General features: G+C 41.8%; 2 protein-coding genes across 2 annotated transcripts in view; both read left to right on the top strand.

Moving 5' to 3' along the window:
- Nucleotides 1–9847, top strand: part of LOC134796683 (uncharacterized) — a 398919-nt gene extending 389072 nt beyond the window's left edge. The window contains exon 14 of the transcript XR_010144987.1: nt 9834–9847. The gene's annotated coding sequence lies outside the window, so the exon portion shown is untranslated. The remainder of the gene's footprint in view (nt 1–9833) is intronic.
- Nucleotides 1–13560, top strand: part of LOC134796793 (ribonuclease 3) — a 33581-nt gene that overhangs the window by 11097 nt on the left and 8924 nt on the right. The window contains exons 11-16 of the mRNA XM_063769014.1: nt 7045–7285; nt 8690–8910; nt 9741–9872; nt 10027–10198; nt 11170–11351; nt 12889–13053. Coding sequence (XP_063625084.1) covers nt 7045–7285; nt 8690–8910; nt 9741–9872; nt 10027–10198; nt 11170–11351; nt 12889–13053 — 1113 coding nt within the window. The remainder of the gene's footprint in view (nt 1–7044; nt 7286–8689; nt 8911–9740; nt 9873–10026; nt 10199–11169; nt 11352–12888; nt 13054–13560) is intronic.

Genomic DNA, 13560 nt, shown 5'->3' with positions numbered 1-13560 from the left:
AAGAACATGCGAAAGTTCAACAAGATAAAGAAACTTATACCTAACTTAAATGCTAACATTAAAAGTCGTAACGATTGTAGAAATTATTCTAAGGGTAAGGGACAGACCTTAACTACGGGTCGTTTGAACAATGTGTTCCCACTTTTTAAAGTTACGACGCGAATAACGTGATCAGTGCCCGGATGGACAGCATGAACGCGCGCGAGTTTCCACTGTAACGGCGGCAAGTGGTCATCGCATACCACAACAACAGTGCCTTCACGGATGGCGGGACCGCGATCTTGAAGCCACTTTGTACTCTGCTGCAGTTGATGGAGATATTCACGACTCCATCTACGCCAGAAATGCTGGACAGCTTGTTGTACCCAGCGCCAGCGCGTAAGACGACTAGGGTTTTCGTCGATCAAAGAAACGTCCGGTAGGGCCGTTAAGGGCTCGCCGATTAAGAAATGAGCCGGCGTAAGAGGTAACGGATCGGAAGAGTCTGAACTTAACACGCAGAGAGGACGACTGTTAAGTACCGCTTCGATTTGACAGGTCAGCGTGTGCATAGAATCATATGTTTGCGTCTGTGTACCTATTACGCGATATAAATGGGTTTTGAAACTCTTAACAGCCGCTTCGAATAGTCCACCGAAATGGCTAGCATACGGTGGCTGAAAATGCCAAGTTAATCCTTGTTTTAAAGTTTGTTGGTTGAGAGCGCTCATGACCGAATCGTTACGTAAGAACGCGTATAATTCTTTAAGGTAATTATTACAACCAACAAAGTTACGTCCGCAATCGGTATATATATCTGTACAATATCCTCGGCGGGACGTGAAACGTCGCAACGCAGCTAAAAAACCTTCTGTGGAAAGTTCGGAAACTAATTCAAGATGTACAGCCTTAACGCTCATACATACGAAAACCGCAACATAACATTTTATTATTTTTGCATTACGAACTTTATTAGCGCGAACGTAAAATGGCCCGCAAAAATCGCACGAAGTTTTACTAAATACGCGCGCGGGGCGCAAGCGGACCGAGGGAAGCATGCCCATGCGAGGTTGCACGCGGGTAGGGCGTGCGCGGAAACATGGAATACAATGATGCACGCGTAGACGCACAATATCGCGACCTGAAATAATCCAATATCGCTGTAAGAGCGAGTTTTGCACGCACTGCGGACCGGCATGCAATTCGTGTATATGAGTATCGTCAATAATAAGATTTGTAAGAGGATGTCTTTTAGGTAAAATTAATTGATGTTTTGATTCATAAGGTAAAAATGATTTATGAATACGTCCGCCGACGCGTAATAATCCCTCACTATCTAGAATAGGCGCGAGACGCCGCAAACGTAAGGAAGGGGATTTATTTGACGAGATATTTTTTATGTCGTCTTCGAACACTTGTTGTTGCGTAATCAATATAAGTCGCTTTAATGCAAAGTGGTACTCTGGTACGGTGATGTACTCAGGGAGCGTTTGTTTATGTTTTCTACATTTGTGGTAAAAACGAAATATTAATGCCGTGACGCGAACTAATTTACCTAGCGACGAAAATCGCGTAATAAGAGTATCATCGTCCGGGAAAGTAGGCAATGTGGAAACACATGCGCAATTAATATTTGTTGATTCAATTTTATTCCGTTTTTCTTCCGTTGTGTTTACTACCGGTTTTTGTATAGGCCAGGAGTCGTGACTTTGTTGGAGCCATGTAGGACCATGGAACCACAAGTCATTTTGTACGAGCGCGGCGGGCAGCAGACCGCGCGACGCCGGGTCAGCGCTGTTGTCAGCTGACGGGACGTGACGCCAGCAGCTCGCCGGGACACGGGACAAAATCTCACTGGTGCGGTTAGAGACAAACGTTTTCCATTCGTGCGGGGGTGACTTAAGCCACGCGAGCGCGACGGAACTATCTGACCACGCGTACACTTGATTGGGGCGAATGCGATCACCGTAAATGCGCATTACTCTTTCTATCAATTTTGACAGGATCACGCATCCCATTAATTCCATTTTCGGAATAGTAAGGCAAATCCGAAGTGGAGCTACGCGGGTTCGAGCTATGACTAAATAAGTTTGAACCTTACCGGTATTGTCCGTAAGACGTATATAAACACAGGCGGCATACGCAATTTGACTTGCGTCTGCAAATCCGTGAATTTCGATTGAATGGAAGTCGTCAGTATTAAAAATATGACGAGGAAATGAAATTTGAGATAAGAGCGGGAGCTCGCTAACAAAACTCGTCCATGAGTTAACTATATCGATAGGGGCTTCGGAGTCCCAAGGAACCTTTGCTAACCATAGCAATTGAATTAAATGTTTGGCAAACAATGTCACCGGAGATAATAACCCGAGTGGGTCGTAAATTTTTGCAATTTCCGAGAGAATAGCCCGCTTCGTACAGGCCCGAGAAGTACTTTGTACTTTGAAACTAAATGAGTCTGATCCCGGATTCCATTGAAGTCCAAGGACTTTGACCCCTTTGTCATTTTCCATTTCGGCAAAATGAACATTTTCGCGCCGCTCACCATGAGAATCTGGGGATCGCGTAACAGCGAGAATAGCTGGCGAGTTACTTTGCCATTTACGTAATTCGAACCCGGCCGTGGCACAAATACCTATCAGCTCCTGCTGCAGAGCGAGAGCCTCGGCTGTGGTATCTGCACCGGTTACCACATCGTCAACAAAGACGTCATTGAGTAAGACTGGGGAGGCGCGCGGGAAACGCTCACCTTCGTCGTGAGCTAGCTGTTTAATTGTGCGCAAGGCGAGATAAGGGGAACTACTTATACCGAAGGTAACGGTACGAAGCCTATAATCGCGCAGAGGCTCCTCGGGCGATTGGCGCCAAAGGATGCGCTGAAAATCCCTATCACTTTCACGCACAAGAATATTGCGATACATCTGTTTGATGTCGGAACAAAATGCAATGTTATGCACTCTGAATTTTAGAAGAACGTCAACAATGTCTAAGTGTAACTTAGGACCTGTTAACAAAGTGTCATTTAACGCGTGTCCACTTGTCGTGCGACACCCAGCGTCGTAAACTACGCGTGTGCGTGTAGTTTCGGAAATTTTTGACACACAATGGTGGGGTATGTAATAACTCGCGCCAGCGGGGGGGTTATCGTCCGCGAGCTCCATGTGGTTGAGATCCACGTACTCCTGGAGGCAAGCGTGATAATCCGCCTTCAACTGGGGGTTACGTTCTAGACGGTATTCCAATTTATGGAATCGTGCTAGGGCAATTTGCCGAGACTCGCCGAGCGGCGGTGCATCGGGCTTGAATGGCAGAGCGACCACGTATCGCCCTGTTTCATCACGCGTATGCGTCTTTTGAAAAAAGGATTCGCATAGCTTTTCTTCGGGAGTGTAACTCCGCAACTCTGGTACTGACTCCAGCTCCCAAAACTTCTGAAGATTGTCGTTGTCAAACGACGTAAAGCAAGTATGGCGTGGAGTCGAAACATTGGAAGTAAAGTTCACTTTACCTCCTAGCAAATAACCAAACACACTATTAATTGCGGTGGGCGTGCCAGGTTTACCTCTGACAATGCCATCGCGAACAATATCCATGAAAATGTCCTCGCCGAGTATCATGTCGACCGGCTGAGGTTTGTGAAATTCAGGGTCGGCTAAAGCGAGTCCCTGCAAATGAGGCCAATCAGCGAGAGGTGCTAGTGGTACACTAGGCATTTGACGGGTTAACTTCGCCAGAATAGACGCCTCTAACGGAATGATTGGATTTTGTTTGCCCTTAGGCGAAATTGAGCACACGAAGGTACCCCTAGGTTCCAGCGGCAAGTCGCCGACACCGACCAGCGGTTCGCTAACATGTTGTCGCGGTAAATTGAGTCGTTGCATACACGATTCTGTAATCAGAGCTGCTTGTGAACCCCCATCTACCATACATCGAATCGTCGCAACTTTGTTGCCTTCGTAATAAAGGTCAACCAACGCTGTTGATAATAAAACCGTGCTAGGTTGTTTCCCTAAACTACCTAAACTCTGTTCATTCACGCCGTGAACTGCTGACGGGCCGCTAGGGCCGGGCTGCTCCGTAAGAGCGAGCGAGACGGCAACTGATTCCGTAGCTTCATTGATAATCGGCTGCGGAATGTTTGATTCTAAATGAATTAAAGTATGATGTCGTTTATTGCACTTACGACATTTAAAACTTGATTTACAATTCCTTAAGTCGTGCCCGGGGCATAAACAATTGTAACATACATTATTTGTTTTAACAAATGCAAATCTATCTTTCACCGATAGGTCTAAAAATTCTAAACATTTATTGAGGGAATGCATTCCTTTACACTTCAAGCAAGATCGAACCTTATTTGTATCGGCATAAGGTCGACTTTGAGCTGACGCCGTACTTGTTGCAAAAACACGCTTGGGTGTTATTTGATTTGAAATTATATTTGTGTTATTTTTACTACTTAAGGAATTGTTTCGAGTGGACTGTGTGTGGGAAACTGAAATCATCTGTTCCGCTGAAAGTTCGCGTTCGAGGAAAGTAATTAGGCCCTGAACTTTAGGTATTTCGCCCGGGTTGGTTAAGGAACGTTCATATTCTTTTCGCGTATTCACGGGAATCTTACGTAATAATAAATTTAACAGAACGAAATCCCATTCCTTAACCGGAAAATCCATGACTTCGAGCGCCTTTATATTTTCGTGATAAACATTAAGTAAATTTCTCATGGCAACAGCTGATCGCGCGGAACAAATATCTATATCGAACAACTTATCTAGATGTTGTGATGCAATAATGCGTTTATTGTCATAACGGGATTTTAGAATATCGAGCGCAATTGCATAATTACTTTCCGTTATGGGAATTGACTTAATTAAATTATGTGGCTCGTTTTTGACAGAAAGGAGCAAATACCTAAACTTCTCCGCATCCGTGTAAGCATTGTTATTGTGTACCAGCGATTGAAATAAATCGAAAAAGGCAGGCCAACCAGTCGGTTCGCCGTGAAATTCGGGAAGCGATAATTTTGGTAAATTTCGACGATCGTTGCTAAGCGTTTCGTTGGGGGTAAGCGCGCGGCTCGCGCGACGCCTTTCTACGTCTACCTCCTTTAGGTTATTTAAATGTGTAACTATCGCGTAATACAAGTCATTAAAATCGTTACGAATCTTAATATTGGCTTCTTTGTTGAAGCTTTGCAATTTAATTAACGCTTTTTCGATTTTAGTTTGAATCTTAGTAAACTTTCGCTGATGCACTGTTAAATCTGTCGTTCTTGAACGAAATTGATCTGTATTTGTCGCTGCGAACTGTAACGTTCTCTTTAATTCGTCGAGAATTAGATCTCGTTCGAATATGTCTTGTGTAATACACGATGTGTCGGCTTCAGTATTGCCGTCTGTAGGGTTAGGAACCATTTTGCGAGACAAAGATGGCGACAATGACAATACTAAATTGAACTACAAACGTGTCTAAACGAAAAAACTGGGTACGAAATACCGCAAAAATCGCAAAATACAAGAGCAACACAACCAGAGAAAGAAAGATCCGGATCGAACGGATCAAAAAACTATGTAGCCGAGATAAATTGAGAGCAACTTACATAAATCCAGCAGCACCTTGGCGTACCACGTGGTGGTCTATGTATGATGATTGGGAAATCCTCTGCTTTATCGACAGCTGCATATATCCATAAGGGGCACTGGGTCACTAATTAGTCTCTGGTTGATTTTCACTTAGATCGCAGCGACGGGAACCGATATATGAATTATTTTAATCGGAGCGCGGGTCGAACGCGGCCATTAGTTTTAACGGCAGGTGAAGAGCTTTTTTATCCTCGCTAGGTGGCGCGGTTGTGTCGCGCCGGAAGGGCTTTTGAGATAAATGCAGTTGCCAGTTCAAATATCTAGCTACTACACGAAAATATATTATTTCCTAATTGTGTTGCTTTGTATGTAAGAAAAATACCTATTTACATATGCATAGAAAGTAATTAATACTAATCTGTTCCTCTACGGAACACCACTTTTAAAGTCATAATAAATCATTGCTCTAAAACTTTCGCGGGACAGCTCCATTTTCACCAGCGACTCAACGACTTTAAAAAACAATTGAAAATAGTGGCCAGTGTTTTCGAATAATGAGACTATGCTTGTAACAAAGAGGTATAACACATGTCAAATATACGTGCCTAAGTATGCAATTCCCGAAACTTTCAGGGCAACCTACGTATAACCGTTAGGGTAGTATTCCACCTGTACAATTTCTTTGTCCAATATGTATTTTGTCTAACTTGCTTAACTTAACTTGCTTAGCGCCACTTGCACCATCCCACTAACCCGGGGTTAACCGGTTAAACCGTTAACCCAATGTCAAATTCTACTGGTAACCATGGTAATTCCAGGTTTAACCAGTTAACCCCGGGTTAGTGAATCGTGCAAGTGGCCCTTAATGAGAGACTGAGACGCAATGACATTGGACCAAGTTATTGGACAGATGGAATACCACCCTTAGGTAGAGATTGTTGCAGTATAGGTACTTGCAGTCGCAAAGTAAAATATAGAGAAACATCACTGTGGATATTTCTTCAAAGGGGCTCCACTACCGCGGCCACATACATGAGTGTGACATAGTGCAGATAAAGCTATCATTACATTTAAAAAAATGATCAACATGTACTTCCTCTCAGACCTCCAATAAAAAGGGGCCAAACTGAAAACCAGCGCTGGACACCAGTCTAGCACATGCTGAGCTTGGTACCCACGGCTAACATGTCTTGCTAAATGTTATTACCTATTTATAGAGTAGACAATAAGTTAGTACTTAACCTTAAGAATAAGTTAGTACATACTTTACATAGAATTTATATATTGTTTGTATTGCTATTATTTTTTCTACCATCAACTTATCATGTTTTGGCAATAAAGTGATTTGAAGTTGAAGTTAAAAACTTGCAGATTTGAGTTCATGTAAAACAAACTCACTGAGCAATCGCGTATGCAAACATATCTTGTTATTGGTAACAAAACCGAAAACTCAATTTATCGAGTTTATTATTTATATTTTCAGCACGCCATGCTGATCCCAGTATTAGTCCGCCATCTCCGTTTCCACAAATCCCTAGACAGTCTCGAAGAACAAATGGGTTACGTGTTCAAACAACGAGCATTGCTACAAACGGCACTAACCCATCCATCGTATAGAGAAAACTTCGGAACCAATCCTGATCATGCGAGGAATAGTCTCACTAACTGTGGTATACGTCAGCCGGAGTATGGAGATCGGAGGATACATTATACTAGGAAGAAGGGTGGGTATTGAAGGATGAATCTAATTAATATAATAAGAAATGTATCTGTAAAGTTGCAATCACAGCTGATTATTTTCAGGTTCATTCATTATTGTCCTCCTGAGACTAAATGTACATTAGAATGTACATATTCGTTGCAATCTAATTTGAACCTTTCATGAACCAAATAAAGTAGCTTTCTTTTGTTTTATGGCTGTTTAAAACAAACGAAATTCGTTCCAATTTACTTATAGAATAAGGTTCAAATTAAAAATTGGGAAACTTTAAATGGTGGTTCTTACGAGGTTAAAAGTTGTCTCATGCCTTAGGATCATGACTGTGCATTTGCCTCGAGCCTTGGGAACTTAAGACTTTAATGCCATTCTGGCCTTTGCGCACAGCAATCGATCTGTCACATTATTATTGCTGTCGATCGCACAGCTGTTTATTTTCAGGTTAGGTTAGGTTAGCCATTCATTATTAAAAGTTCTCATGCCTTAGGATGGTGACCATGCATTTGCCAACGTTATTCTAACCCTAACCTAAATTCACAGAAAGCAATCGTGAAGTTATTTACGTCATGTTTTGTAATCCTTGACATTGACTGGTATGGAACTTTTCTGGTGCGTCGAGAATGTCGAGATTTACAAATGTACGGGTGCGTAACGGTCCATATAACAACTTTTGATATATTTTTAGTTCAATATAACGATTGAGGGACATAATGCACTTTTGCTATAACAATACATGGTATATTCTTAGAGAGTCTAACTATCGTCAAGTATAATGAACTTGTAATATAACAACTTCTAATCTAACATTAACAGCGTATAACGTATATGTGATATAATTATGTTCGATATAACGCTCAGTTGGCATAATGTAGTACTGGTATAATTTGTAATATTGACTACTATTATAACAACCTACGTATTCGAACTTAAGGCAGGTCTCAGTTAGGTACGACGACGAGCGAAGCGAGGAGGAGTGTTTGGTAGAACTGCGACCCTACAGCGCGCGAGCCGAGCGAGCGAAGCGAGCGTGCTGCGGTAGCCAGAACCGACTTTTTTTATTACTTTACTTTTTTACGCACACACACCTCAACTTATTTTTATACATTTGAATACATTATACCATAAATACTTATAAGAAATATTCATTATATCCAGTAAACGTTATATCGAATAGCTTTTATATCGATTAAACATTATACCCCATGAAAATAGTTATTTTGTTGTTATATCAAAAGTTCATTATACCGCTTAAGTGATTATACACCATGAAATTATATCAAAAGTTGTTATATCTTTTGAAAATATATCAAAAATTGTTATACGGATCATTACACACCCCTAAATGTATACTACACACGCACTCCACGTGCAAATGACATCTTTAGAAATTCAATTTTGTTATCTTTTCCAGGTATCGTAACCCTCATCAATATTATGTCCCGTTTCGGCAAGCATAGCGAGACAGAGTCAGAAATAAAACACAACGAACGGCTAGAGTTCTTAGGCGATGCCGTCGTGGAGTTCCTATCGTCGATACATCTGTTCCGAATGTTCCCTGGATTAGCAGAGGGCGGTCTGGCTACTTATCGAGCTTCTATAGTGCAGAATCAGCACTTGGCTAAGTTAGCTAAGGTAAGGTAGTTCTTACCTTACTTGATTTAAACATAAGAATGAGCGACGAGACATCTTAGGCGATGCCGTCGTGGAGTTCCTATCGTCGATACATCTGTTTCGAATGTTCCATGGATTGGCGGAAGGTGGTCTGGCAACTTATCGAGCTTCTATAATGCAGAATCAGAATTTGGCCAAGTTAGCTAAGGTAAGATAGTTTTGTTTTTAGCAAACAAAACGAGAATGAGAGAGGAATTGTGGGGAAATTTGCTCATGAAATGTCAGTCACATCCTGAATATTGCATAAACTTCTGAATGTTCTTATGTCATCAGTCATCACCAACACTAACAGGACCTCATAGTACTTTTTATGATTACTCCTTATTATTGTTTTGAGCTTTGAGAACCAGATCAACCATAGAGACAAACAGACGATGCGATTTCGTTTAAATTATTTGATGTCGCGTTTTACCTACTACTACTTGCTCCTGCAGTGATGTATGTCATTATTTATTTGAAGTGAAAACTTCTTTAGCGGCGCTGTGCACTTTTTGTGATGGGGAAAAAATGTTAAACTCGCGACAGGTAAGATTCGTAAGACGTGATGTCACGTGTCATTGAGTTTTTCTTTATTGATTTAAATGCCATCTAGCGAGTTTCCCTCTAACTGGTACTAATATAACTCGAGTACTAACAGTGATGGGTTTCAAGTAATGTGACGAAATAACGCTAGATGGCGTTAACCTCAATTATACATAGTGAAAACTTCTTTAGCGGCGCTGTGCAATGTCATTGAGTTTTCACTTCTGCCGGCACTCCCGGAGTGCAACCCGTTGTTTTTTTTTGTTCAGAATATCGAGTTGGAGCAGTTCATGTTGTACGCGCACGGCTCGGACCTGTGCCGCGACGTGGTGATGCGGCACGCGATGGCCAACTGTTTTGAGGCGCTCATGGGCGCGCTCTTTCTCGATGGAGCGCTACAGGTGAGAAAATAATTCAGTTAAGCGCTATTCGTATAATTTTGCATGTGGTATGTTACTTTTTCACCCATAAACTCGATGTGCCAATATTCGTCAGCGTTGAAAATAAAATATAGTGTAAATTTGTATATAATAAGGTTTAATTTTCACGTGTCAGGTCGCGGACCGCGTGTTCTCCCTAGCGCTGTGGTACAACGAGTCAGAGTTGTTAGAAGTTTGGAATAAGGAACGCGCGCACCCGCTGCAAGAGCAGGAGCCGCTCGGCGACCGCAAGTACATCAGGGACTTCAAGTTTCTGCAGAAGCTTACTGAGTTCGAGGACTCTATAGGTAAGGCTCATTCTTCATACACCGTGTGTTCTCCCTAGCGCTGTGGTACAACGAGTCAAGAGTTGTTAGAAGTTTGGAATAAGGAACGTGCTTACCCGTTGCAAGAGCAGGAGCCGCTCGGCGACCGCAAGTACATCAGGGACTTCAAGTTCCTGCAGAAGCTTACTGAGTTCGAGGACTCTATAGGTAAGGTTCATTCTTCATACTCCGTGTATTCTCTAGCGCTGTGGTACAACGAGTCAGAGTTATTAGAAGTTTGGAATAAGGAACGCGGCCACCCGCTGCAAGAGCAGGAGCCGCTCGGCGACCGCAAGTACATCAGGGACTTCAAGTTCCTGCAGAAGCTTACTGAGTTCGAGGACTCTATAGGTAAGGCTCATTCTTCACACACCGTGTGTTCTCCCTAGCGTTGTGGTACTACGAGCCAGACTTATTAGAATTGTGGAACAAAGAAAGAGCTCACCCCCCTGCAACAACAGCCGCACCGCAAGTACACCAGGGACTTCAGATTCCTACAGAAGCTTGTAAGAAGTTTGAGGACTCTATTAAGATTACAAGGCAATTAAGGCAAAATGTGCTGAGAGTGAATCAATTATGTTCTTCGGGTTCATTATGTGAACATGGTCAGGGGAGACATATATTTTAAAGACATTTACCATTTACAGACACCAGTGGTGGATTTGCAGTCTTGGCCGCTCTAGTTAGGCCCCATATAATTAGTACTAGCCGCCTCTTTCTCAGCAACGATCATATAGACTGCCGCCCCTAATATCTGGCCACCCTGGGACTGGGCCTACTGACTGACACAGTGAAAAGTAGTTGAGTGCGAGATTTACTTGGCACACATTGGAGTCAGAGTGCCAAATCATCGCTGATTTCTTTTAGTTTCAAAGACAATAATTTTCCTTTGAAATATTTTTGTATTGTTGCAACATATACATTTATGATTAACATTTTCTTGTGTAATCCAGGTGTTCAGTTCAAGCACATCCGTCTCTTAGCTCGCTCGTTCACCGACCGGTCCGTCGGGTTCACACATTTAACCCTCGGCTCCAACCAGCGGCTCGAGTTCCTGGGCGACACCGTGCTGCAGCTGGTCGTGTCCGACCGGCTCTACCGGCACTTCCCCGACCACCACGAGGGCCACTTGTCTGTGAGTGCACCCTTCTCACTTCCTCCGAACAGAGTTCCTGGACACCGTACTCCAACTAGTCGTGTCGGACTGATATTTTTACAACATGTTGGTGTCACACAAGCCCGCTTATGGATGCTTTCCACTCTAGGACTGCCATATTCACGTTGCCGAGCCTTTAAAAATTTGTAGGTACACTACAATACAATACAAAAACTCTTTATTGCACACCTCAATAAAAGAAAACAATACAAAAGAAAACAGAAATAATAGGCTAGCACTTAAACTAATAACGCATAGACAGATAGTCCCCTTACGGCTAACCTGCCAAAAGTGAAGCCGAAACACGATCGATGTGTGCGTGGAACGCTCGTGTTTTACGCTCAGTAACACACACACATATACAAAAACGTGTTGCCAGTATATAGATATTTCCCTCAAAATGGGGGATTTAACAACATCCTTAACACTTGGTTATTAATAATTTGTGTGTAGATTTAATAGCAAAAGCTTTTTGTGTTTATTTAAGGAATTTTGCATTTCTGTCCTTTGTGAAATAAGGTTTAAATAAAAAAATGGATATATTTTTACAATTTTTTATTTAAAATGTGCATAAAATTACTACATAATTTAAAAAGAAATAATGAAATATTTAAAAATATAAATTTTTTATATAATTATACAAGGAACTTCAATTAAGCGTATTCATTTTAGAATGTAAACGTCATGTCCCATTTTGAGGAAAAAATATTCACTACACTGGCAACATTTACAAGAAATGGCGGCTGATGAAACATTGGATTTTTATAGTTACGATTACGTAAAAATATCACATTAAACTCTATACTTCCGCGTGAAATGTAACGTAAGTCGGTTTGTTTTTATGATATGATGCGTTGTGACACCCATTCAATGCACAAACAACCATTTTTCCTGTGTTTTTGATTTTTAAACGAGAGGTGTACACAAACCGACGTGACCTTGAGTACTGCCAGGGCCGATCGAATACGGTGACACGAGTGCGACGTGACGTCGCACTTGAAATGGCTTCACTAGGGATGTACGAACACTCGATCTATGCCTTATAAATCTATGGGCTAGCAGATGTAAACAACAGGCACTACACTACTACACTCCCTATTTATTTTAAGAACCCCATAATGTAGTCCTTCAAGAATACCTCAGCGGCCTGGTGAAAGAATGTCTCTAAGCGCCACTTGCACCATCCCACTAACCCGGGGTTAACCGGTCAAACCGTTAACCCAGTGTCAAATTGTACTGGTAACTCCAGGTTTAACCGGTTAACCCTGGGATAGTGAATGATGCAAGTGGCCCTAAGAGTGTCGATTGCGATCGGCCGAGCGGTACCTTCACCAACCGCTGCATGCCTGGTGAGATCGTTATTTCTCTTTATTATTTATTTATTTAATAAAAATACAGTTATTCTTAAAAATAGGCATAGCCTTGCAAAACTCAACAATGAGTTTGACTGTGGGGTATGAGTTTGACTGTGGATATATTTTATAAAAAGTGAATATGAAAGCGCTTTTTCCTACAGTTGCTGCGTTCGTCGCTAGTAAACAACCGCACACAAGCGATGGTGTGTGACGACCTCAACATGTCGGAATACGCCATCTACAACAACCCGAAGGCCAAGCCCACAACTAAGAAGCACAAGGCTGATCTGCTTGAGGCTTTCCTCGGAGCTCTGTATATCGATAAAGTAAGTAACCTAAGGAAACCATGATATTTATGGAAAGTCTTACCCCCTTATTCATCTTTACGGACCTGATTTAGTTAAATTATGTTTTATCTCTTTCTTGCAAATACATAAGTCAAAATGACAGATAAAGACAAACGATTCATAGCTAATTCAGGCCAGTAACGCGTTTTGAATAACGCCATTAATCTTTTACTATCACGATTTTTAAGGAAAGAGTCGTCGGATCAAAGAAACGTAGAAATTAGAAGAAAAATAACCGAATTTATTGGACTTGAATCGATATCGAATACGGTCGAATAAGCTACGATTTCGCTAAAAATCTTTATCGACTTACAGAAGCTGTAGTCTCAAATAGCTATTTCACTTACCACTAATAATAACCAAATTTTTGTCAAATGTACATTTGGCCGAACCGATTTTTTTAACTGTTTAATTTTTAGAAGGGTCACATTCAAACTTCTACAAACTATACAATTTTTTTTCGCAATATTGATAGGTTACCCTTAG

This window comes from Cydia splendana, chromosome 14 (assembly GCF_910591565.1).
Source record: "Cydia splendana chromosome 14, ilCydSple1.2, whole genome shotgun sequence".
Classification (NCBI taxonomy): Eukaryota; Metazoa; Arthropoda; class Insecta; order Lepidoptera; family Tortricidae; genus Cydia; species Cydia splendana.
This window is presented reverse-complemented; position numbering and strand designations above follow the sequence as displayed.